This window comes from Panthera uncia, chromosome E1 (assembly GCF_023721935.1).
Source record: "Panthera uncia isolate 11264 chromosome E1, Puncia_PCG_1.0, whole genome shotgun sequence".
NCBI lineage: Eukaryota > Metazoa > Chordata > Mammalia > Carnivora > Felidae > Panthera > Panthera uncia.
In genome coordinates, this window is record NC_064814.1 from 30,061,935 (window position 1) to 30,089,081 (window position 27,147).

The 27,147-nt window shown below is 48.4% G+C and overlaps 1 protein-coding gene across 4 annotated transcripts in view; it reads right to left on the bottom strand.

The window, feature by feature from the left end:
* Window positions 1–18,233: 18,233 nt before the first annotated feature.
* The window catches only part of CE1H17orf67 (chromosome E1 C17orf67 homolog), a 34,290-nt gene continuing 25,376 nt past the window's right edge, over window positions 18,234–27,147 (bottom strand). For 3 of the 4 annotated variants that reach the window (XM_049636475.1, XM_049636471.1, XM_049636472.1), the window contains exons 5-6: window positions 20,288–20,425; window positions 18,234–18,442 (exon numbers count right to left, since the gene is read on the bottom strand). In XM_049636475.1, coding sequence (XP_049492432.1) covers window positions 20,309–20,425 — 117 coding nt within the window. In that variant the 3' untranslated portion in view covers window positions 18,234–18,442; window positions 20,288–20,308. Of the gene's footprint in view, window positions 18,443–18,463; window positions 18,620–20,287; window positions 20,426–27,147 lie in introns of those variants that run through there. The other variant, XM_049636474.1, reaches the window with a different exon arrangement.

Sequence of the window (27,147 nt, forward strand, 5' to 3'; positions counted from 1 at the left end):
CCTCCCTGGGAGTAGGGACCGCACGGGGTCAATCCTAGGGACACAGTGTTGTGATAAAGACAGGCAGGCAGAGCCCCAGGCCGGCCTTCCTTTTTTCAGGGAGGCTTCGTGTCCACTCTCTTCTCCAACAACTCCTCTTGGAGATTCGTTATCAGACCAAAAACAGAGTCTGCAAGATCCTTGGACGGCCAGGACCCGGCAGAAGGATTCAAAGTACTTTTCAAACGTCTTCGGGTCAGCAAAACCTCAAACACACTTTTTCCAGAGTTCTTTCCTACACTCCACACCCCCACTGCCATTGCACTGCTACTTAATTGGAAAAGCCACACGGAGCTCAAAGGGAAGGGAATCAGCCTGGTCCCAGTTCACTCACATCTGAATCCTCAAACAGGCTGTTTTGAAAGAGACAGAGGACTTTCCAAGACACCTCTGCAGGCTCCCTTGGACACAGTCTTGTTTTGAATCAGGAAATTGTATTTTGCCAGAACTTTATGTTCAAGTTCAATATTAATCTCAGAACCCACGAAATGTGAGTGGGTTCTAAATTTGGAAAAACATGTTCTTCAAGCTCTCCCCAAAGCATTCCTTCAGCTATTGACTTTGGAGACAACTTCTCTATACCGTGTGGTTCTCCGAAGCCGGCTCCGAATGACACACTGAGGCTTGGAACACACACACAAGGTGCTTTCTTGGCAGATCAATGTATCAATAATCAGCTTTGGGGGAGCTCTGCAGAGGAATCCAATGCACAGCCAGCTTCCTTTCTCGGCAAAGCTGCGGGGTTGGGTCCTGTTTCCATGCAAGACGTCTGCCCTGACTTAAACTTTGACTCCCTACCAGTGTCTTTCCTGAGCTATTTGCACTGTGAACATAGCGCCTAAAAAGATTTATTAAAAAAAAAAAAAAAAACTGAGTGTCATTTTTAGAAAGGCGAGACACCCAACACATCCTACTCTGAGTAGATTTCTTTGACGGCTTGTGATGTTGCCTGAATGGTAAATATACCCTCAGACTCCGAGTAAATAGTCCATGGCATGTAACTAGGGTATAAAAGAGGAAATTTTACACAACGTGGCCACAGACGCCTTGTCATTTCCCAGAAAATTAGAGGGTCTTCCAGTGACCCTGTAAATTTATCACACGAGTATTCTTCCACGACTTCAGGAACAGATGGGGCCTGTTCTGATAATGTTTTCCAATCCCCATAGATAACATGCTGGGGGTGGCAGGGAGAGGGGGAGGGCAGGACAGAGGGCCGGCGCCCCCAGGAGCGGGAAACCAGAGCGCATGCCGGCGGCCCCGCGCCCTATGCCTCTGCTGTCTGAAAGACACTTTGTTAGCAGCGAGCATTTCGTTTTTGAAGGGAAGCTGTAAGGCATCTGTGGGAACGCTCGTCCCTGCATCTGGTAACCCCTCGCTAAAGCTCCAAGAGTTAAAGGATTAGCTGAAAGAGATACCCAAACCCGGAGGGCGGGCTGGACCCAAAAGCGAGGGGCTGCAAGGGGTCTCGAAAGGCAGCCCCTGCCTCCAGAAAGGATCCCCAGGGGTTCTGAAATCAGAGGGAGATTTCACAACCTCCCTACCAACTAACTCCTTCCAGCGTTTCGGTGGAGAGAGATCTATGCAAATCAGCATCTTCCCTGTGGCGGCCGTTGGTTCGCTTTAAACCAGGTCCTTCCGCCGCTAATAATAATCGCTAATATTGACTGAGGGATTCCCAGGTGCCCGGCACTGTGCAGAGCACTTCGTGGTTTTATTTCATCTGAGCCGCGCCACCCTGAATGCAAGGGGAGGCAAACGAGGCTTAGACAGGTCCCGACCCACCCATGCCCCAAAGGTAAGGATTGGCAGGAAACTCAGTCTGACGCAGGCGCAGGGGTCTGCGTGCGGTGCGCGGTGGATTCGTCACCCGTGACATGGAGCTAACAATAGCGGCGTGATACCAGGTCCCGTTTCATCACGGTTTCTCCCACGGCTCTGCTTTCCAGCTCTCGCTTTTCCTTCGTCCCTTCAACAGTGTTCCTGAGCACGTACTGTGTATGTCCCTGCCATACAGACTTTCAGTCAGGGCCTTTCTAATGAGACCGTCCATTGCCTTTTCACAGCTGGCTTTCCCACTATTATCATGCCTTTAACAAGCATCTCATTGGGCCACTTGTCTGTTTTACAGAAACTAACTATACCTGTTTTGTGCTTTGCTGTTCACAAAGACCTGTCATACAGACTGACTTGGATGTGATCCTTATGACAACCAGAAGAGAAAAACAGGATATAATTTTTCCTCCATTTGACGCACAATGAAAGTGAAGCCCAGGCATTTTGAATGAATGCTGGAGCCAGGATGCAGAGTCAGATCTCCTGAGGGCTACACCTGAACGCTTTCCACTACAGCACGCCAGGTGAACTGGGACACTGCCCCTGGGAGTTCACCATCTAAAATAGGCAGGAGTGCTGGGGCGCCTGGGAGGCTCAGTCAGTTGAGCATTGGACTTCAGCTCAGGTCATGATCTCACGGCTCGTGAGTTGGAGCCCCGCGTCGGGCTCTGTGCTGCCAGCTCAGAGCCTGGAGCCTGCTTCCAATTCTGTGTATGTCTCTCTCTCTCTGCCCCTCCCCTGCTCACACTCTGTCTCTCTATCTCTCAAAAATCAATAAACATTAAAAACAATTTTTTAAATAAAATTAAATAAAATAGGCAGGGGTGGGGGCGCCTGGGTGGCTCAGTTGGCTAAGCATCCAACTTCGGCTCAGGTCGTGATCTCGACCTGACCTGCATCAGGTTCTGTGCTGACAGCTCAGAGCCTGGAGCCTGCTTCAGATCCTCTGTCTCCCTCTCTCTCTGCTCCTCCCCCACTGGCTCATGTTCTCTCTCTCTCTCTTTCTCTCTCTCAAAAATAAACATTAAAAAAATTTTAACATAAATAAATAAATTAATTAATTAATTAAAATACGCAGGATTGGTAAAGCATGCCAGCCCAGAGAGGCAGGGTCACATGGTCAGTGAAGTGTACCACTTCAGCCCAGGTCATGATCTCACAGTTCGTGAGTTCGAGCCCCGTGCTGGGCTCTGTGCTGACAGTTCAGAACCTGGAGCCTGCTTTGGATTCTGTGTCTCCTCTCTCTGCCCCTCCCCAGACACTCACCCTCTGTCTCTGTCAAAAATAAATAAAAACTTAAAAAAAAATTTTTTTTTTAAATTTTTTTTTCAACATTTTTTATTTATTTTCGGGACAGAGAGAGACAGAGCATGAACGGGGGAGGGGCAGAGAGAGAGGGAGACACAGAATCGGAAACAGGCTCCAGGCTCCGAGCCGTCAGCCCAGAGCCCGACGCGGGGCTCGAACTCACGGACCGCGAGATCGTGACCTGGCTGAAGTCGGACGCTTAACCGACTGCGCCACCCAGGCGCCCCAAAATTTTTTTTTTAAAAAAAGAGAGAGCTCTAGCTGGGGACCCAGAGGAAGAAAGCTAACTAGAACCAGCCGTCAGGAGATGCGGTTCTCTTCTCCATTCTGCCACTTAACTACCTGTGCCACCTGCAACAAATCACTTTACTATCTTCAGTTTCCCCACCTACCTGGTGAAGGACTTTCCCGGTTCTAAAGCTGAAAGTCCCACGTCCCAGAAACACGATCCCAGGAAAAGTGGCATGGCTGATCGCCCTGATTAGGTCACCACCCCCTTTTTAAAATTCTACGATCTCACCCATCATTCTCCAAACTTTGCCACTCGTGTTATCACCCTCATGTGTTTTGCCAAAACTGGGTTTTACCAATGGTAAAATCACTCAGATACATTTATTTCAAACCGAATATTTTACATCATGGCTGCAGCAGTCAGGATAGGCCAGGTTCGCTGGGGCAACAGAGCACCCCGCAAAACACGGCTGAGAAGACACCATCAAGAGCACTACAGCCGTAAAAGCAAACCAGCATCTCATGTGAAGGAAACATTAAAATAAATGAAAATAAAGCAATTGTCACTTGACAGCGGGTCTGGTGGAAGCCTCTCTCTGGCCCTAGGAACCTGCTCGCTCTTCGTTCACAGGAAAGATTAGTACAAGTTTGTCTCCTTTCCATAAACACTGTTGAAAACGAGGTAAGCTGCTCACTCTGTGACTTAATGTTATTTAACGTCTTGTCCCTCTACCAGTTAAAATCATCTCCCACGCCACTAGCAGAGGACATCGCCTGTGCTGGGAAAGAATCAGAGTGTGAAGGTGAGAGGGCAAGGGTCAGATCATGCACCCACATGCCCGAGGACCCTTCCCTCCAAAGCAGCTCTTACCCCTTTGTTAACCCGGAACCAGAGAGCCCACCAGCTGAGAGCGGACCCCGCCCCCCCAAACCTTTCTTTTATCAGGAATCCCTACCTTTCCCTGGCGCCTGCCTAGAGAGGACTAGAAGGGACCAAGAAACAGAAAGAGTGCCCAAGAGAGGTCCTTGTTCCTGCAAGAATTTCAACAGAGCAAAGACAGGCAGCAGCAAAGGACCTGTGACTTTTAGATCCCAACAAGGTTTAGGCAGTTCCCCCCCAACAGACTAAGAAATGACTGTAAATTCTCATTGTGGGGCTGACATTCCACAGGCCCATGTCACTGGCATTTCTTCCAAAGCCAAAGAGTGCAAAAACTGGTTTGTCACCTAAGATGGGTCACCCAGACTAATGCCAAGTTGGCCACAAGGGAGCCCTTCCCCACTATCCACGGCCTTGCCTTAGCCACCGCCTCAATTCCCTGAATGCTGTTCACTTTCTCCTTTCCAGGACTGACCTGTCACCCAGCTGGGCCACCTCATCCACTCTCGGGCTTCCAGTGCCATCTCTGGCCAATGACTCCCAATCTCTAACACCAGCCCAGCCTATCCGTGCACTGCAGACCCGACCCATACCCCCACTTGGACGGATCCGCAGGACCTCAAACTCAACAAGTCCAAGATTGAACAGTGCTCTGCCCCAAACCTGTTTCCCTCCAACATCCATTCCTTTGCTCAAACTCAAAGCCTGGGAGTCATCTACGATTCCTCTCTCTCCCTTGACCCCACCCCCCGCCCCACATCCAACCCTGTGAAAGGATTTTATCACTTAAGTGTTTGTAGAATCCCCTTCTCCACCTTTCCCACCCTCCTGCAGATTGCCCGCATCTCTCCCCCAGCCTACGACGGAGACTCCTAACTGGTCTTCTAGGGTCACCTTTCTTCTCTCTAGTCTCCAATCCATGTCACAGCTACAATATATAATTTAATTACACGTTTTGAAATATATAAATCTCATTACCTTATTTTCCTTCAACTATATCCTATAACCTTGTAATGAATCCTTAAATCCCTAACATGGCTATGCAGGCTCTAGACGGCCCACCCTCCTTACCTCTGTAGGTTCACCTCAACTCACGGTCCCTGCTCTGTTCTCATTCCGGCCCTACAGGGCTCCCTCCTCTTCTCTTCACCTTTAGAGACTTGCAAGAGCTTGGAACAGGCCATCTTCCCCCTCTCTGCCTCACTTCCTCCTGCTCCTTCCTAACCACTCAGCTTGGATGGCAAGCTGGGAAGCCTACCCTACCCCCCACACACCCCCATATAAACACCTGAGCTTCTCCTGCACAATGCTTAGCATCACAGCACTTCTTGTCCCTTAGCCATTCCCCATCAGGCTGCACCCTCCACGGAGACAGGAACCCACCGATGTCCCCACACCTAGTACACTTACAAGGGTAGAGCAGGTGCTCTGTAAATATTTGGAGACTTGAGTGATAACTATAAGAATCACCCCCAAGCCGTTTGAAAACCCCCACCCATACTCCTCTTGGTGCACCTTTTAAAGAAAAACTCAATGGCATGCACTCTGGTCTTAGAGAACATGGTATCTGGTAACACCACTGGGAACGCTGACAAAAATGTGGCCGTAGTGGGTTCACCCAGCTCTCAGGAAGGAGCAGTACCGAGTCATGCTGCATCATGCACAGGAAGAGCCTCAGCTGGTGCCGGCCGCGTGGGGTGTCCTGAGCCTCTGGTCTTGGGTTTCTCTTCCTAGAGTATTTATAGCCATCCGGAGAAGCCGGCTGGCTTCATTAATTGTAAGCGTATGTCCACCCAAAGCAGCTATATACGCTGAACGTATTGAATACCAGGCCTTATATGGGCATCCCTCGTTGCTTTATATGTTGTTAATAAGTGACGTGAAGTGGATGGCTGAGGCAGAATGCCAAACGTTTGCCTTCCCCTGTCATCTGAAAGGCGCAAGTTTGTTGTTGGTTTGGGGTATTGTTTGTTTTTAATGGAATGCCTACTTTTTAAATGAAAAAGAGGGATTTGCGAGGCCCACAGACATCTGATGAACCCTATGGGGACAGACACCCAGTTCAGAAGGGGCAGCAAGGAACGCAGATTCTGGACGCAGCGTCTTAAACAGGTAGTAAGCAACCGTGCCAAGCACCATTCCACGCAACTGCTTGGGCTCATCCATTCTCACCACAGCTCCACGATGTGGGTGCTGCTATTATCCCCATTTTGCAAATGAGGAAGCCAAGGTTCGGGGAGGTTAAGTGAATGGCCCACTTAGTAAGCAGCAGAGGCAGAACTGGAACCCAGGGAGCCTGGCTCCAGAGTCCAGAAGGAGGGGGGCCCCCACGGGGATGCGTTCGGTCCAAGTCAAAGTCAAGCCGGGAGACCCACCTCCGGAGGACTCAGACCCCACCCTGCTTTGGCCTTTACTCTCTCGAAGTCTCCAGCACGGCCCTGGCCTCAAGGAGCACACCGCTTTACGGTAGCGTGAACGAGCAAATAAGTGTGCAGTGCCACGTGAGGGATCCAGGGGCCAAGGATCGGGCTGCCCAAGCAGCGGGGGCGGGTCCTCCAATCCTGCTCCCCGTCCGCATCTCTGCTCTGGTTGCCAAGTTCTGTGGTCGTGGGCAGATCAGTTTCTCCTTCTGAGGCTCCACTTCCAAATCTATAAAATGGAGACGATGACGACGATGGGGATGATGACGCCACTTCCTACCTCACAAGGATGGCGTAGGGATTAAGTGAGAAAAAGCCTGCAAAGCATTTAGGACAGGGAATGTGTTCGATAAACACTGGCTATTATTATTTCTAGCAGAGAGCTTCGGGTCATCACCATTTGTCCACTCCCAAACACAGATCAAGCACCTCCTAACGGTGTAGCAGGCACGGCGCCAGTGCTGGGCAAACCAAGAATGAGATAACGCCCAGGCCTGCCATGAGGGCATTGTTCAGAAACGCTGTGATACAGCCACAGCGGGAGAGGGGGCAAGGAGGGTGGCAGTCCTGGGTCCTTGCAGAAGGAATAAGAGAAGGTGCCATGGAGGAAAGTGACAAGGATGCTTGGAAATGGGGTGAGGTTGTTTCCTGCGCGTGCAAAAGCACCGCAAGGGGCCCGCTTCAGGGTATATTCCATTTGCAAGTCAGGGGGCTTGAGGACGGGTGGCCACTGCCCACAGACGGGAACCGGGTTCCGGGCAGGTAGCCCTGATGTTGTGAAGTCTTCTGTGTCTCCAGATTCAGCCTGAGACAAAGGAACAACTAAACATCTAAGCAGGAATGTAACTGAATTTTGTTTTCTTTTTGGTGCCCTATTATTTGCCTGTTAGCCAGCCCCAGGATGAGACTGAATTTATGTCTCACCAAAGAGGCACCAGAAAGGGAAGAAGGGAGAGAGAAGGGAGAGGGGGAGATTATGCAGGGTGGTTTTTTGTTTTTTGTTTTTTTCTTTCAAAGTGTCTCCTCTGTAGAATCCTGCTGCTCTGTCTCCGGGGAGCGGGTTCGCCCTCCAGAAAATATGACACTTTATTTCCTGCCCTTGTTTGTTAACACACCCCATTACCATCCATCTCAGTTTCAAGTAACTGCCAGCCGGCATTAACGCCCTCCTCCTCGCCCAGGCAGAAAATAGAAAAGGAAGAATTCAGCAGATTTTCCCCCCAGGCACCCTCGGCGGCACCGAGATAGCCAGAGCAGAAACCACAACTGGATTCTCAGTCCTTCAGCCCAGGAATGCAAAGGACGGGGCCGGGTTAACCACCTTCTGCATTTTCCTGCAGAGAGAGTCGGCTTGTTATTTCGGTCGTCTGGGCTCCCTTCTCTGCTCCGAAGACAGATACATTAATTAATTTTTTTTTTTTTTTTTTTTTTTTTTTTAACCTTAGGCAGGAGATGTTGCAAACTGTCAGGAACTGTCAGCGGGCGCCTGCCCCAATCAGGTAAGCGGCCCCCGGCGCCTGCGGCGGAGACACACTGACCCCTAGTGGCCGGCTGGGCCCTCGCAGCCCCTGCACCCCGCCCCCGCTCCTGACTGGGGCCAATAGCTCCTTCCTCCCCGCAGCTCTGAGTGGGCTGGGGTTGGCGGGTGCCCCAGAGCACACACGCGCACACGCAGACGTACAAACAGATACACGTGCACACAGACATATATACACGCAAACATACAGACACAGACATACACACCAATGCACACACAGACACACACAAAGACACACACAGACATACACACACCCCCTTCACGTCCAATTTCTTCTCCTTTTCCAATTACATGGAGCGTGGATTTCCTAAGAACCTTCAGGGCGCTGACCTTGGGCTTCAGATAAGGCCTGCTTGTCTGGTGTTGAGGAGTTGAGGGAAAGACAGACAGGGCGGCCGCAGGACTCAGGCCTGAGAGGGAGGAGGGGAGCCGGCATCCATGGAGGCTTTTTCCCACCAGAGCCTCACAACAGCTCCAATGTGCAGATTTGGAAAGTGAGGCTCTGACCATCAAATGGCTTGCCCAGGCGACAGAGAGAATGTGATTGTATTTATTTGAATAAGCTGATATTTACATAGCACCTACCTGCCAGGCATGCTTCTAGTGATTTCCCTGTATTAAAACTACCCATACTGAATCCTCATCACAACCCTATGAGGTAAATACTACTGTTATATCCATTTCACAGATAAGGAAACTGAGGCACAGAAAGGTGAAGTAACCAGTGAGTGGTGGCTCCAGCATCAGGCCGAAGCAGTCTGGCTTCAGAGGGCTCTCAGCCACCACACGGGGCTGCCTGTACCCAGGATGCCACCTGGTAAGAGGGTGGCCAGGATTCTAAACCCCAGCCCTGCCCCGTACTTCCTTGATCCCCTAAGGAAAAAGTGCCGCAGCCACAGGAGAGTGAGCAGTCGTTGTCACTGCCTCGGAGGGAAGACGCCTTGTGGAGAAGGGGTACTGAGGCTCCTGGAAGTCACAGACCTTGTCGTTCACCTCCACAGCCTCATGCCTGGCATACAGGGGGTGCTGGACCTCGAAGGAAGGTTCAAGGAAGGTGGGAAGACAGGAGGGAGGCTAAGAGGGCTGCGTGAACCATGTTGCTGGGGTGGCATTCTCCACCACGACCCCCGCCATAAGGTATTTTCAAACACACCCACGCTCTTCTTTGGCCAGCGCACGGGGCTTAGCAGGGCCACCCTCCTGGGATTACTACCATCTAAAATGTATGTGTCCCTCTGTATTTTATGTCACTTGAGCTTCAGAGCAGCCCCACGAGGTAGGAATCACCAGCCCCACTTTTCACATGAGAAAACGGAGGCCTTTTCCAAATGGGCTAAGTCACTTGTCTGAAGTTTCCCAGTACGGAGAGCCCTGGCCCCCCAGGCTCCCTGACTCTGAGGCTCACATCCTCCCATGATGCTGTCACTGCCTGCCAGCATCCCCACAGAGGGAAAGCCCAGGCTCCCGGCCCCCACCCCTGTAGCCCTGTCCTTCTCTCAAGCAGCTCCTTGAACTGGCTGGCTTGTTCCTGTCTTAGGACCTCTGCCCTGGCCATTCCCTCAGCCTGGAATGCTCTTCCTGTACAGGGATCCTCATGCGGTTGGCTCCTTCCTGTCATTCCGGTGTCAGCTTAAGTGTCACCTCCTCCAAAAAGCCTGCCTTGTCCATCCAACCTAAAATAGCCTTCCAGTCACTCTCTATTGCATCACTGTTTTATTTTCTTCCCAGCACCCATTAATCTCTGGTAATTTTCTTGCTTAGTTACTATTGTTAGTCTCATCTCACGTACAAAGTAAGGGCTATCAGTTACACAGCACAGACCCACCCTGTGCCTCGCAGGGTCCCCGGGGCTTTACACACAGTAGGTTCTTTAGTCTCCACAGTCATCCTGTACTGCAGGTTCTGTTACAATCCTCATTTTACAGAAGAGGAAACTGAGGCAGGAGAGGTTCAGACACTTGTCCAAGAGTCTACCCTTGGTAAGCTTTGCTTCTAGCACATCAGAAACATCAGCCCTTCAACAACTGAGGTTTTCATTTGTTTGTTTGTTTGTTTATTTTAAATGTTATTTTATTTTTGAGAGAGACAGAGACAGAGCGTGAGCAGGGGAGGGACAGAGAGAGAAGGAGACACAGAATCTGAAGCGGGCTCCAGGCTCCGAGCTGTCAGCACAGAGCCCGACGCAGGGCTGAAACCCACGAACTGTGAGATCAGGACCTGAGCCATGGTCGGACGCTTAGCCAAATGAGCCACCCAAGCACCCCAACAACCCAGTTTTTAAATGGGCCAAAGACTTAGTTCTCCAAGGAAGATCTACAAATGGCCAACAGGCACCTGAACAGATGCTCAACATCATTAGTCAGGAGGCAAATGCAAATCAAAACCATAATCAGATACCACTTCACACCCTCTCAGCTGGCTGTAATCCCAAAAAAATAAAAAAAGAAGAAGAAGAGGAAGGAAAATAACAAGTGTTGGCAAGGACGTGGAGACATTGGAACCTTGGCACACTGCTGGTGAGAATGAAAAATGGCACAGCCCCTGTGGAAAAGTTGGGTGGTTCCTCAAAAGTTCAAGATAGAATTACCATAGGACCCTGCAATTCTACTCCTAGGCATATACCCAAAAGAAGTGAAAACAGCTATTCAGACCTTGCGCACGTATGTTCCTGGTGGTACTATTGACAATAGCTGAAATATGGAAGCAACCCAAATGTTCGTCAACTGATGAATGGGTGAACAAAATGTAGTCTATCTATATGTACAATGAATAGGACTCAGCCATACAAAGGAGTGATACATGCTACAGCATGGATGACTCTTAAAAATATATGATACGTGGGGCGCCTGGGTGGCGCAGTCGGTTGGGCGTCCGACTTCAGCCAGGTCACGATCTCGCGGTCTGTGAGTTCGAGCCCCGCGTCAGGCTCTGGGCTGATGGCTCGGAGCCTGGAGCCTGTTTCCGATTCTGTGTCTCCCTCTCTCTCTGCCCCTCCCCCGTTCATGCTCTGTCTCTCTCTGTCCCAAAAATAAATAAAAAACGTTGAAAAAAAAATTAAAAAAAAAAAAAAAATATATATGATACGTGAAAGTAGCCAGACACAAAAGCCATATATTGTATCATTCCGCTTACATGAAATGTCCAGAATTGGTAAATCCAGAGAGAGAACAGACTGTGAGTTGCCAGAGGCTGGAGAAAGAGGCAAATAAAAAGTGACTGCTTCATGGGTACAGGGTCTCATGTGGGGATCATAAAATGTTCTGGAACTAGGGTGATGGTTGCACAATATTGTAAATGTACTAAATACTACTAAATTTTATGCTTTAAATTTATTAAAATGGTGGATTTGATGTTACATGAATTTTATAGCTTTTTTTAAGAGTCAGCCTTTCTCAGGATGCCTGGGTGGCTCAGTCAGTTGAGCATCTGACTTTGGCTCAGGTCATGATCTCACAGTTTGTGGGTTCGAGCCCTGCATCTGACTCTGTGCTGACAGCTCAGAGCCTGGAGCCTGCTTTGGATTCTGTGTCTCCCTCTCTCTCTGCCCCTACCCTGCTCACACTGTCTCTCTCTCTCTCTCTCTCTCAAAAATAAAAAAATAAACGTTAAAAAAATAATTAAAAAAGAATCAGCCTTTCTCTCTCTTTTTTTTTTAAGTTTATGTATTTATTCTGAGGGAGAGAGTGTGAGGGGGGAGGGGCAAAAAGAGAGGGAGGCAGAATCCCAAGCAGGCTCCACTCCAGCAGCACCGAGCCCAAGGCGGTGCTCAAACCCACGAACCATGAAATCATGACCTGAGCCAAAATCAAGTCAGATGCTTAACCAACTAAGCCATCCAGACGCCCCTCTGTGTTTTTCCTCTCTTGCGCCACAGGGCCTCAAACAGTGTGAGGTGCACAGTAGGCCCTCAGAACATACTTGTCAGAGGAATGAGTAAAATGGATCAGAGCCCAGGCCTACCAGCTCTTGGTCTTGGGTTCTTTCCAAAATGGCAGGAAGCTCCAGAAAGCTCCTGGAGGCTCTAACTCAATGGTTCACAAACTCTTGGGTACATCAGAATCACCTGGAGGGCTCACTAAAACACAGATCACTGTGCCTCAACCCCAAGTTTCTGATTCAGAAAGTCTAAGTGGGGCCTGAAAGTTTGCATGTCTGACAATTTCCTGCTGGCCCTTGGGGGCCACACTTTAGGAACAACTGCCCTGTGCTACCATTAAACTGCAAGAGAAGAACTTTTACACAGCCAGGATAGAGGAAAGGCAGGGCCCACATTTAATTAGAAGAGAGAAAGATCTGAACCACCTGAAAACTGAGCCACACAAAAAAATGAGTAGTCCATTTTAATCAGTTGAAAAAGCTCTGAAGCAGAGACTTGTTTTCTATCAGATGAGTTCACAAGTTTGAGGAGAATGTTAACTGTTCTGAGATTTACTGGCTACCTACTTGGGGCAGACATTCTCCCTCTCTCTTCAGAGGTGAGGTCACCCTGACTTTGTGGAAGCTCCTCAAACAAACCAGCTCATTCCCCACCTCAGGACCTTTGCACTTGCTGCTGCCTCTGCCTGCAACAACACTCCCCATCTGCACCCTCACCTTTCCCTACTTCTCATCCCCTCTCCATCTTTTCTTATCCAGGTAATCCTTTCACAATCATTGAAAGCACCCCCTCTAAGAACCCTTCCCTGACAAGTCATACTAGCTCAGGAACTTAAGGATAGTTTAACATTAGGGAAATTTATTATTACATTAATGCTATTACAAATAATATTGTCATTTCAATTAATGCAAAAGAGCATTTGAAAAATTAAATACCTGTTTATCATTTTTTTTCAAACTAGGAACAGAAGGGAACTACCCCAACCTGATAATAGCTTTCTACCAAAAACGTACAGCAATCATATTTATTCCCTTTAAAGAAAGAAATTAAAAAGAAAAAGAAAGAGAGAGAGAAGGAGTAAGAGAAAGAGAGAGAGAGAGGGAAGGAGGAAGGGAGGAAGCAAGGGAGAAAAAAGAAAGACAGGAATGAAGCAAGAAGACACATTATTATGACATCTACTTAACACTGTTCTTGGGGCACCTGGGTGGCTCAGTTGGTTAAGCATCTGACTTCAGCTCAGATCATGATCTCACAGTTCATGGGTTCGAGCCCCGCATCGGGCTCTGTGTTGACAGGTCAGAGCCTGGAGCCTGCTTTGGATTCTGTGTCTCCCTCTCTCTCTGACCCTCCCCCACTCATACTATGTCTTTCTCTCTCTCTCAAAAATAAAAAAGTTAAAAATTTTTTTTCTAATTTACTCAACACTGTTTTAGAAGTCCTAGCTATAGCAATAAGACAGGAAAAACTAATAAGAAGTATAAGGATTGTACAAGAAAAAAACAGTACTGTATTGGACAATATTATTTTCTATATAGAGAATGCAATGAAATCTATAATATGTGAGAGACATTTATTTCATGTTTCTTCATGGTGGTAACTGCATTAGAATAACACCATTGTCCTCTCTTTGCTCTCTCATTCACCCCAAAAGAGTAATTTATTGGGTTTGGAGAAGGAACTCCATCTGCATAGCTCAGTACCTTCCTCTCCACTGTCTTGGGGAACAAGCCTGCCTCTAGGAAGCACTCATTCTCTGCTCCCCCATTCCAGGATTTTTACAAGGGCAGGGCCCATAGAAGATGCCTGTAGTTTTCCAGCTCTGTCTGTGACAGGACACATTTAATTCTGGAATGGAGTATTAAAGAGCCTGTTGTAGTATATATCTAATCTATATTTTCCAAAGAAACTTATTGGTAATAAAGGGGATCATTTTTATTCTGACTTCCTACATCTGCTTCTCAGTTTGTTCTAACCTTAGAAGAGAAGTAAAAGTCATATATAGTAATTATCTCAAAACCCCAAACTATAAGAATTAGTAAGAGATATCAGAGAGGTGGCTGGATATAACCAATATATAAAACTCAATTTTATTCCTATACATACCAGAAGAACCAACTAGAAAATGTAATTTTAAGAAAATTCTAGGGATGCCTGGGTGGCTCAGTCAGTTAAGTGCCTGACTCTTGGTTTTGGCTCAGGTCATGATCTTGTGGTTCATGAGGTCGAGCCCCGGGTCTGGCTCTGCGCTGACAGTGTGGAGCCTATTTGGGATTCTCACTCTCCCCCAGCCCCTCTCCTACTCACAAGTACGAGTGCGCACACATGCTCTCTCTCCCTCCCTCTCTCTCTCAAAATAAATAAATACTGAAAAAAAAAAGGAAAATTCTGTTTATAATTTTGGGTAGTATTGACATTTTAACAATATTTGTTCTTCCTATCCAGGAGCATGGAATCTTTTTCCTGTGTGTGTGTGTGTGTTTGTGTCCTCTTCAATTTCTTTCATATGCTTTCTATAGTTTTCAGTGTATAGATTTTTCTAACCTCTTTGGTTAGATTTATTCCTAGGTATTTTATGGTTTTTGGTGCAACTGTAAATGGGACTGATTCCTTGATTTCTCTTTCTGTCGCTTCCTTGTTGGTGTATAGGAATGCAACCGATTTCTGTGCGTTGATTTTATATCCTGCAACTTTGCTGAATTCATGAATCAATTCTAGTAGTTTTTGGTGGCATCTTTTGGGTTTTCCACATAGAGTATCATGCCATCTGCGAAGAGTGAAAATTTGACCTCCTCCTGGCCTATTTGGATGCCTTTTATTCCTTTGTGTTGTCTGATTGCAGAGGCTAAGACTTCCAATACTATGCTGAGTAACAGTGGCGAGAATGGACATCCCTGTCTTGTTCCTGACCTTAGGGGGAAAGTTCTCAGTTTTTCCCCATTGAGGAAGATATTAGTGGTGGGTCTTTCATATATGGCTTTTATGATCTCGAGGTATGCTCCTTCTATCCCTACTTTCTTGAGGGTTTTTATCAAGAAAGGATGCTGTATTTTGCCAAATGCTTTCTCTGCATCTATTGAGAGGATCATATGGTTCTTGTCCTTTCTTTTATTGATGTGATGAATCACGTTAATTGTTTTGCGGATATTGAACCAGCCCTGCATCCCAGGTATAAACCCTGCTTGGTCGTGGTGAATAATTTTTTTAATGTATTGTTGGATCCGGTTGGCTAGTATCTTGTTGAGGATTTTTGCATCCATGTTCATCAGGGAAATTGGTCTATAGTTCTCCTTTTTAGTGTGGTCTCTGTCTGGTTTTGGAATCAAGGTAATGCTGGCTTCATAGAAAGAGTTTGGAAGTTTTCCTTCCATTTCTATTTTTTGGAATAGTTTCAAGAGAATAGGTGTTAACTCTTACTTAAATGTTTGGTAAAATTCGCCTGGAAAGCCATCTGGCCCTAGACTCTTGTTTTTTGGCATATTTTTGGTTACTACTTCAATTTTCTTAATGGTTATGGGTCTGGTTATAATTTTGAAAGTCTTGCAAGGTACCTATAAACAATGCGGACCAAAGACGTGCACAGTCTTTGCCAAGAAAATTATAAAATTTTAATAATGGAAATTTTAAAATAGCCTAAATAAGTGAAGAGATAGACCATGCTCACAGGTAAGAAGATTTAATAATGTAAAGAGAGCAAGTCTTTCTCTTTTTTTTTTTTAATGTTTATTTATTTTTGACAGGGAGAGAGACAGAGCATGAGCAGGGGAGGGGCAGAGAGAGGAGGAGACACAGAATCCGAAACAGGCTCCAGGCTCTGAGCTGTCAGCACAGAGCCCAGAGAGCAAGTCTTTCTAAGTGGGGAGGCATCCCTTCTCTATTCTGGATGCCACAAACACTCTCTACCTTTTCCCTAAGTAAAAAGGTAAATAAAGGGAGAGAGACTTTATCTTGGTTAATGAAGTAATGCCCAAAAATCTTTTTAAGCAATAATAGCTACTTTTATGGGGTGCTTACTCTATAAAGGAATTATCACAATAAGGTTTTGAACTAGGTACTATTATTATTATTATTATTCCCATTTTACAGATAAGAACACTGAGGCCCAGAGAGGTCCATCAAGTTGCCCGAGGGCACACAGCTGGTCAGTGGTGGAGCCTGGGGTAGAATGCAGGCAGTCTGGCTCCAAGCCTGGATCCTGAACCACTGATCTCAGCCACTGTCAAGATAGTCCTGTCGTGCTGTTGCTCTCACTCACTGAGGAGCTGTTGTGAGCAGAGGGGAGGAGAAGGGGCAGCGAGATCACTGTGAACTGCAGAGCTCTAGACCCTTTGTCTCTGGGCCTCGGGGGTGCATGTCCTGGGTAAGCACATCCATCGTGTGTGTCAAGGGGAAGAGGTTAAAACCTGGGCTGTACACGACAGATGAAGAATCTCCTGTGGTCATAAGGGGAGCTTTTCTCCTGAGAAATGAACCACGCCCAGGGTTCCTAGAAGCTCAAGGAGGTCCCTCCTCTGCTCAGATAGAAGACCCTGGTTCCCTCTGGGTCCCCTGTATATTTAATTCTGTTCCAGTCCTTCTCTGTTTTCTGACCTGTTAGTCTCAGCCCCTTGCATCTGTCCCACACACACGTTCTCAGCTCCTACTTCTTAAAAAGCACCCTGAGAGGCAGGTGGCATGGTTCACTAGCGGCAGCTTCTGTCCGTGGCTGTTCTGCGTGCCCCAGGGCAAGTCCCTGTGTCCAGTGTCAGAGACCACGAAATGGGTCTGGCACCCAACTGATGCCCCACCTCGCGGGTGAGAGGTGCAATGTTGTCCCGGTAAAGACACATCCTGAGCCCTCAGGGAGCTCAGCTGAGAAAACCACTTAATCCAAGGCAGAAGGATTGCAGGTTTAGGGCACAGATGCAGAGCGTTTGGGGGGCCCAGAGCAGCGAGGGGCTTACTAGCTTCAAATCCCAGCTGCTGTTCTCCCTACCAGTCGTGTGAACTTGGACAAATTCTAGGAGGCAGAGTGAGGCCCACCCACCTACCCCCAAGGCATTCACCTCCTAATCCTTGGACCCTGTAAATGTGTTACCTCGAGGGACAGAGAGGAGGTTAAGGTCACAGATGGAATTAACGTTGCTAATCGGCTGACCCGAAGGTAGAGAGACTGTCCTGGCTTATCTGAATGGGCTCAGTGTCATCACAAAGGTCCTTAACAGTGGGAGAGAGAGGCAGAAGAGACAGAATGATGTGGTGTGAGAAAGCCACAGCCTGTCACTGCTGGCTTTGAAGATGGAGGAGGGGGACAGGAGATGAGAACTGTAGGCGGCCTCTAGAAGCTGGGGGAGGTGAGGAAGCAGATTCACCCTTAGAGCCTGCAGAGAACAACGCAGCCCTGCGTAAGGCGATAAAGCCACGTTGTTCTAAGCCACTAAGTTTCTGGTACTTTGCTACAGCCAAGACTGAAAATGAATACACCATCTAAATGCTGTAAGCCTATTTTCTCATCTCTAAAGTGGGAATAATAACCACATTTACCCTGTAGAGTAGGTGTGATGATTCAACAAGGTCGTGTATGGAAAAACCCTTGTGCAGAGCTAGGCCCCGAGACCCTCTGGAACTTCTCCCTAGACAAGCCTGCCCAAGCTCCCTCGGGAACAGGGGCGGGCCCTCCCCTGTAGCCCAGGGTACATGGGCATCTCTCCTTACCTCTTTTTGAGGATGCCAGATTCTCCCTGGGACCGTTCGGTCCATTTTCCCGTGCCCTCCCCAGTTCTGATTTTGTTGCTCTTTGACAGAGCAATCTCTGACTCTGGGAGTTGTGGGCACGTGAGGGATTTAGGAGCCGCCACCCCCTTTCCACCCCCAAAATGTATCCTTGACTAGAAGACCAGAGGGTGCACCTGCTATACCGTGATGGCTCTACTTCCAGAGCAGGCCTTGGGAAAATCATCTCTTTACCAAAAGGGATGGCCCTCGTGAAAAGCTGCTGGGTGCTTGGATTTTCATCCACGTATTCACAGAACCGTAAGCTTTCGATGCTGGATTCACAAAGATACACGGGGTGGGGGGAGGGCATCTCAGCTTTTCTTCTTGGAGAGAAGAGACACCGCAGACAGCAGGTTTAACACCAACGTTTATTAAAGCAGACGGGGCGGTGGCGGGGGGGGGGGGGGGGCAATAGATGACCAAGCAGCTCGGCAGCGCCCGTCCCCCCCACCGCCCCCTCGGTGAGCTTCACTCCTCAGTGCAAGACTTCCTCGAGTCGTCAGGGTGGGCAGCTTGCCCCAACTGCCCCAGGGAAGCTTCCCCTTCTGCCCACCCAATCAAACCTGTAGGAAGACCATGGCGGGGGGGGGGGGGGACGCCCGTTATACGTTAAGCTATTGGCTTTAGTGACTGACACAGGTTAGTAAAATGAAGCAGCGTGTATATATTTGCCATCAATCCCCAAAGCAACCTCTGCTGTGCCCACAGCTCACAAGGTCTGAACCCATCCATTTCCGCAACTGAAAAACAAATGAAAGAAGGAGCCTCGTCCTGTTTCGACAGTAGCCAGGTGGGTGTTTGTGAAAATGCTTGCTGGAAAAGAAGGAGAGAATAAACTGTGTGAGGATCCTGTGGATAAAAAGAAGGAGAGGGGAGGAAGAGGAGGAGGAGGAGGGGGAAACAGCCGGCAAGCTGTCGTTTCCGAGCACTTCCCCCGTGTGTGCCAGGCCGCCACCGTTTGCCACGCGCTGACTTTTTTCTAATGCTCAGAACAACCACGTGAGGGAGGAGCCCTTATTACCCTCGTTTTGCAGATGAGGAGACAGAGGGAAATTGGACACTTTTTCCCGAGATCAGATTTCATGATCGGAGCGCTCCCTGACTCCGCATTCCAAGTTGGTGCGCCCCGCCCCTCCGGCCGCCGCTTCCTTGTTTCCCTGTAAGTGCGAGCTGCCTGCCATGAGGCCTCGCTGCAATCTGGGTTTTGCGGGGAGCCGGAGGTCCACACCCGGGAGGGCTCAGCAGCAGGGCCCATCCCACCCAGGGGCAGAGGAGGGAGCTGCCGCGGGGCACGCTCGCCCACAAACCACTCTTCCCACAACAGTAACAGGTGCCTCCCTTTCTGGAGGGATGTCAGTCCAGCTCCTACCCCTCAACCAGATGTTCCCCTCACTGTTTGCTGACTGTCCCTCGGAGGGACTCCAGGGGAGTCCACAGGGAGGGTGCGGGGTGTGGTGTCGCCCAGAAGACTGACATCCCAACGACTGCCCAGCACGAGTTAGGGCGTAATCCTGCCCAGTTAGCTCCTCCATCACATGAGGTTAAACCGTAAGCCCTCAAATGGCACAGAGGTGCGAAGAGGACCAAAGAGGAGAGTTTATGTGAGAGCACTCTGCAAATTACAAAGAGCGATACTCTAGAGGGAGTGTTCCTCGGTCGGCTCGCAGTAGCACCAAATCAACAACAATGAAGACAGAAGATTTCTCCCGACCACCGATGATAAACCACCCAGTTATATCCTGTCCTGCTCTGTCCGTAAAAATTACAGAGGAGCAACTACAGCCGCTAGGCTCACCCTCTGAAGGGATTCGCTACTTTATCTAATAGGATCTGGGAAGGAGGAGAGAGACCGGGAGGAAAGAAGCAAGCCGCCTCGCGAGGGAGCAGAGGTGCCCGGCGGACTGTGCAGGTGCTGACAGTCCAGTTCAGGGGCCTAAAAGAGCAAACCCAGGGCAAGGGGGAGGCGGAACGGATGGGCCGGGCAGACCCCCAGGCCGGAAGGCTAGGGGAAGGAAGGAAAGAAGTTGCTGGTCCTGGTGACGGTGGTGATGGTCGTAATGGATGTCACTGGTCAGGCCCAGGGTTGTTGACCCCACCTGCAAAGACCCGAGTCTCCACAAGCCATACTTCTCCAGATTTGCATTCCAGTGTGACCTTTCCGGACAGCAAACAGGGTCACAGCCCTCCCCCGTTTGGGATCCCTTGGTGAGTCAGTAGGGGTCAGGCTCCCTGGTGTGTGCCCAGAGCCCCTCTCCACCTGGCTGCCGCCTCTCACCCCTGCCTGGCTCCTGCCACTTCCCCAGCCCACACCCGGCTAACCAGACGGCTCTCGAAATCCTCTGAGCCATGCGTGTGCCATCCCCCGCCGTCCCCCTAAACCAGAAGGCCTGGTGGGGGGAGGAACGTACCAGAGGCTGGTCCCGAGCCCCTCACACGGGATGGACCACGTTCCTGTCACAGTGGGGCTCGCAGTGAGGGTTCAGCCAGTGCTCCAGGAACTGCTCCTCGGCCCGGTGCTCCAGGCGGAGCAGATGATGCATGTACTCCTGTCAAAACAAACGCACACGGCAGAGCGGCTTTTCAGCAACAGCTGAGCTCGTGCAGCACGGCCCGGCCGAGCTCCCGAGACAGGGCGACCAGGCTAAGGGAGGCTGGGAGGCCAGACCAGCGGGGAACCCGCCATGCCTACGCCTGTCCGCAGGGAAAAGCAGTCAGACGGGCCCAGCTGATGGGCAAAATAAAGAAATCTGACAACCTAGGGCTGAAAGGGTGTGTGTCTATGGGAATTCACACACACTAATGGGGTGTAGCATGGAAATACCACTCAGAAAAACAATTAGTGGCCTGCAATCCGGAAATCCCGCTCCTCAATGATGCCCCTACACAGTGGTCCTCAAACGCTGGCAGGCATCAGAAGCACCTGGAGGCTTTGTCAAAACTCAGACTGCTGGGTGCTACCCCCGGAGTTTCTGATTCAGCGAGTCTGGGCTTGGGCTCCAGAACTTATTACATTTTGGGCAAGTTTCCAGCCAATGCCGGTGCTGCTGGTCGCTCTGAGAACAAGAGAAACATGTGTCAGGAGTCGTGTAAGAATGTTCACAGAAGCAATAAACTTGTAGTGACAAAACACTGGCACTGTGCCAAACAGCCACTGACAGGAGGGGGGATACATAAACTGTGGTAGGGTCACCCCCATGGAATATTATACAGCAGTGAACATGAATTAACTACAGCTACATCTGACATAGTGAGTCTTAGAAATAGCGTTGAGGGGCACCTGGGGTTAAGTGTCTGACTCTTGGCTTCAGCTCAGGTTATGATCTCACAGTTTCGTGAGTTTGAGCCCCACATCAGGCTCTGCACTGAGCCTGCTTGGGATTCTGTCTCCTCTCTCTCTGACCCTGTCCCACTCATGCTGTCTTCTGTCTCTCTCGAAATAAATAAATAAACTTTAAAAAAAAAAATAGCATGTTGAGTGAAAGAACAAATCCAAGAAGAACAACATTCACAGCGTAACATCATGCTTTAAAGTCTCAAAACATGCATCGCTAAATAAAATATTATTTATGGCTGCGTGCATTTGTGATTTAAAAAGATCATCTTTTTTAAAAGGTGAGGGGAAAAATAAATACATAAAAGGCAAGGGATAACTATAAGAAAGCTGAAGTCGCTATACTATTATCAAACAAAAGAGACTTTACAACCAAAAAAGGGGTCCTCAAAATGTTAAGCATAGTTTAACCTCAAAATGTCGAACACACAGCGACCATGTGACCTGGTGATTGCACTCCTAGGTACATGCCCAACAGAAATACTAACTGTGCACACGGTGTTCAGAGCGGCATCACTCATCATAGCCACAAAGTGGAAACAGCCCAAATATCCATCAACTGATGAACAGATAAACGAAATGTGGTACCTCCATACGATGGAATATCATTTGGCCATAAAAAGGAATAAGGTACTGACATGTCCCTCGACAGGGATGAACCTTGGAAACACGATGCTAAGCGAAAGAAGCCGGTCACGAAGAACCACATCCTGTGTGATCCCATTTCCATGAAATGCAGCCAGCCCTGCACGTGGACGTGTTCATAGCAGAGAGCAGCTCACCGTCTGACGTGTCCATCGCTGGAACCATCTACTCAGGAACGCAAGCCAGAATGCGGACCCTCCTCGTCTCCCTCACCCCCAAATTCATGTGACGCGGGGCATGAGGACTTCGAGTCAACTCCTGACGGTCCTAGATGCTCCCCTTTCATTGCCGCCATGTCTGTGGGTCGGGCCCTCAGTGCCACCCACCCAGGCTACGACAGCCTCCTCACCCCTCCACTCCTCACCCTGCCCCCCCTCCCTCCACCCCACGTCTCACCTGCCCCCACCATCTCTGCTCCAGCCTGACAGTGACTGGTCCAAAATGCTGCCCAAAGGGGCCACGGCTGTCCTCAGGCCTTCACCAGCACCACCCACCGGGAAGGAGGAGCAGGTGAGCTGGGCTGCAGCTCTGAATAGCATCACTGTAGCCGGCAGGTGAGGGCAGCTCCCTGTACATACATTTTGGTATGTATCGATATCATAAAAATCCCAAATCCTGAACACCCTCCTATGGTGTCAATAAAGCTTTAAGAGATGATCCAGTTTAGAACTTTAAGTTTTTCAGTCTCTATGAAATCCTCTACGAAGTCTGCATCCCGTGTTAAACATAGCTCTAAAAATTTTTAAAAAAATTTTTTAAACATTTATTCATTTTTGAAGGAGAGAGAGGCAGAGCATGAGCAGGGGAGGGGCAGAGAGAGCGGGGGACACAGGATCCAAAGCCGGCTCCAGGCTCTGAGCTGTCAGCACAGAGCCCGACGTGGGGCTCGAACTCATGACCCATGAGATCATGACCTGAGCTGAAGTCGGACGTTTAACTGACTGAGTCAGCCAGGTGCCCCTAAAAAAAAAATAATGACTGTGCAAAGGCATGAATTATAAAGTGCCTAATTTTCCTGAATTTTCTTTCCCACAGGAACCATGCAGCTTGAATTTGTTTTATCAAAGTTCTCATCTGACTCGTCCCAGGCAGGGGGTCTGTGGGGCGGCCAGAGAGGGGGCGGATGGTGAGAGGCTCCGGCAGGACCCCACTGTGTGTACGGTGAATCCCCAGCAGCAGGACCCGTCTGTGAGTTGGGGCTGAATCCTGTGTTTGGGGCAGTTTGGGGCGTGTGCTCCAAAGATTGCCTGGAATAAATGAGGACACAGCCCAAGGTCCTTTCCAGCCCTGACATGCTGTCATTCTTTGATTTTATTATATGCTCATGTTTTCTGTTTATTGCTTTAAGAACTAACCCTACTCAAGAATATTTTCTTTAGCTAGCTTAAAGAGAAAAAAATATATTTTATTTAGTAAACAAATATGTGGCCAAATGCAATGCCGAGGAGACAATCATAGTATATCTTTATAATTTGCCTGTCTGGGGAGTCTTTGGGCGGAAGAAGAAGAATTGGGGGGAAAGGAAGGCAATGTGGGGTCTTGTAAATAAAGAGCAGAGTCTTCCCGGCACACAATGACCCTTACTCTACCGTTCAGTGTGAGCAGCTCACCGAAGAAAGCCCATGTTGCCGTCTCCTTGCCTGTGTGCCAGACGGTGTGGGAGAGAGGCAAAGAGGTCCAGGTGTGAGCCTGGCTGGGGGTCTGCTCAAATCCACACCCTGCCGATATCACTTGACCTCTCCGGTCAAGTGATGCGTCCATCTGCAAGACGGGGATGCTGCTAGCACTTTCTTCCCTGGGTTGCCAGGATTCAATGAGATGATACAAGTTCTGTACCACATACGTAGTCTCCCTCTGCCCGTCTGAATCCATTCCTCGCCTCCTTCACCTGGGCCTGTGCAGTAAGAGGCTGGCCTAAAAGTGCAACCAGACTCCCTTGACCTGGGGCTTCCCGGTGGGTTTGGCATAGAGATGCCAGCAGGGGATTAGAGGTAGGGGTGAGAGAGGCCACGGTGTGTCCTCCCATGGTGCCTCCGGAGGAGTTCCAGCGGGTCGGCTGGCTGCATTCTCTCCTGAAGGCCACTGCTCCTAGGGGGCTGCCCTCTCCTGTTCTGGGAACCTGCCTTTCCCCATCAAGTCCAGGGGCTATTAGCCCTGGATCCTTTATCATCACCCCTTGCTGGGTGACCTGAATGCTGCCATGCCTTTGCAAAAAGTCTCATCAAGCTCTGCCCGATTCCTTGCGGATACTCTTAAATAAGAAAGATCTGAGCCTGACTTGAGGTTGTGGGGGGAGCCTCTCTCCCAGGAACTGGTCCACAGGAGCCTGTCAATAAGTGCTGGTTGAGTGAAAGACGAAAGTAGCTCTGGTCTGTGCTCCCCTCGGGGGTCCACGAGGTCAGAACTCTTTTTAGAATAATCCCAAGACATTACTTGCCTTTTCATTGTGTGCACTGGTGGGTAAAACAGGTGCCTTAACCAGAGTCAGGGCAGTGACAACCACTATCACTGTCCTCGTATCTTTCACCATCACACACTCACAGTTAAAATCCATGAATAAATACAGAACGTTCTTCAAATGCCAGTTTCCCTGAAGAACACCTCCCACCCCGTGAAGCGGAAGAAAGTGACCCAACGGGAAGCATGAAGACAGCACTTCTATCGCATGACCAAGTACGACAGTCTCCTCAAAGAATAGCCCTTATGAGGGGCTCCTGGGTGGCCTAGTCGGTTGAGCATCAGACTTCAGCTCAGGTCACGATCTCACAGTTCGGGAGTTCAAGCCCTGTATCGGGCTCGCTGCTGTCGGCACGGAACCTGCTTTGGATCCTCTGTCCCCCTCGCTCTCTGCCCCTCCTCCACTCGTGCTCGCTCTCTCAAAAATAAACATAAAAATAAATAAATAAAAAGAAGAACCCTTGAGTGATTGCTGATGTCAAGGACAGAACTCGCTGTGTTTGGCAGGCGTCTCCTTGAAAATGAACGAAGTGAGCCTGTCACTTCAAGGAAAACAACTGCCAGTATTAGTTACTAAAGCGATAAACTTCAAGCTTTCGAGGAGAAATGAGAATTTTGAAAAACCTGACAGCTTCCATACTTACCGACTTTTCTGATGAGATCGCTCAGGGACCGCTGGTATAGAGCATTTGTACACTTCTTACCATTATATGCTCATTTGCCTCCTTGCCCACTTAATCCCTGTCCTAATCAGCCAAACCTCCAACTGGCTTTTTGATGGCAGGGACCAAGGGCTACCTAGTACATGGCTCGGCGCTTGGCACATAGTAGGACCTCAATAAAAAACCATTGGAGAAACGTACAAACAAATAAATGAAATGACTGCTCTTTTTCCGTAACCTTTCGAAATCCTCCTTGGAAGTTTCCTAGACATCTGTGTTGATCCACTCATTATAAAGGCCCGGGCCAAACGTACATAAAAAGCATCAGAGGGTAATCTATATTTCACACTCCTAAATAGCAGTTGAAATCATCGTTGAAGAAAAACAACCAAAACAGACACACACATAGAGAGAGAAAGAAATGAGCGCTGGTTTCCATGACATTTCCCTATTTATTTAAAATGTTAGGAAAATGGATATGCCACAAAGGCCGAAAAGCAATCATTAGTCAAAGATGAAAAGCCAAGCTGCAAATCTGCTGAAAACCACAAATTCAACAATTGCATTGGCAGAGTTGGTAATGACCCGGCATTAATGATAAACTCAAATGTTCCTGGATCGAGAAAGAAGGGATAGATGGAAAATAAGTTTTAATTTTTTTAGATTCCTTTCTTTTAAGGGGAAAAAAAATTAAAAGCAACATAGAAACTAATATCTGCATTCCACGTCCAATGCCAACTGTTATGATTTAAGCAAATAATTTCTCAGTAATTAGAGCGGAAATTGGAAGTGATCCTTTATTATGGCACTGGAGGTGTGATAATGAAATTAAATACCCACTGGGCCCTGATCTAAGCTGAGAAACATAAAGTGGACAGTTAATCTATCAAGGCAGGAACTTGTTCCAAGAAGGAAAAATCCTTCCTCTGACATTTGCATGAAATTAAGAGCCCATCAACATTGGATGAATTATCTTGCTCACGAGTAGGAGCAAGGTAAGCACATAGGCAGAAAGGTAGCCCAGAACTTAACTACCTGGGGACACCAGAAGGTTTAGGCCTAACACAAGGCAGATTGGTGATGTGTGCAATTTACATCACAGTCACTTCAACCTGGCCTTTGAGATCATGGGGGACAAAAGAGTAGTACTTACTACATATATTTATCAAGGGGCTAAACACGAAAGCATATTTTTAAAAGACTTACTTACAATAAAGCTAATATGATTTATACTTGACCAACAAGAACATTCCTTAAAGCAACACAGGCCAAAATGGAAAGCATATTCCCAGGGCACATGAGCACTTACCAATGCACTCACAAAAGACATCATTTTTGCTCAGATGTCATCTTTCTAAAGAATTTCCATGACTTACCCCAGCAGTTGGCAGATAATTTCTTCCCTAAATTTTGGGATGATTAGGAGAAATTTAATGAATTTAAGTGAGGCCATAGAAAAGATTTCTTTGAAATAACCTCCCGGTTATAGGGTAGAGTTATGGCCTACCTACAAAATTTCTCCCTGAAGAGAAAGAAGGAAGGAAGGAAGGGAAGGAGGGAGGGAGAGAAGGGCGGGATGGGGGTAGGAAAGGAAGGAAGGAAGGAAGGAAGAAAGGAAGGAAGGAAGAAGGAAGGAAGGAAGGAAGAGAAAGGGAGGGAGGGAGGAAGGAAGGAAGGAAGGAAGGAAGGAAGGAAAAGAAAGAAAGAAGGAAAGAAAGAAAGAAACAGGAATGGGAATAAGTATAATAAGCATCTAGCAAATGTCAAATACTGTCCTTGGTGCTGGGGACCCAGATGTGCAACAAAGAGTCCATCTGCTCAAGCAGTATAGAACAGTCTAGTAGGAGATACAGATTAAAAAAATAAAAGTCAAAAGTAGCTAACTTGTGCTGTGAGTTTTATGCAAAGGGATGCTCTCATTCATGGTAGGAGGGTAGGGACATCAGGGAGGCGTCCCCAAAAAGGCATCATTTAAGGTGAGTCTCTTACAAATGAGAAAGAAAGAAAGAAAGAAAGAAAGAAAGAAAGAAAGAAAGAAAGAGAAAGAAAGAAAGAAAAAGAAAGAAAGAAAGAAAGAAAGAAAGAAAGAAAGAAAGAAAGAAAGAAAAAAAGAAAGAAAGGCCTTTTGGAAAGCAATTCGATAATATACACTAAAAGCTTTAAAAATATTCAT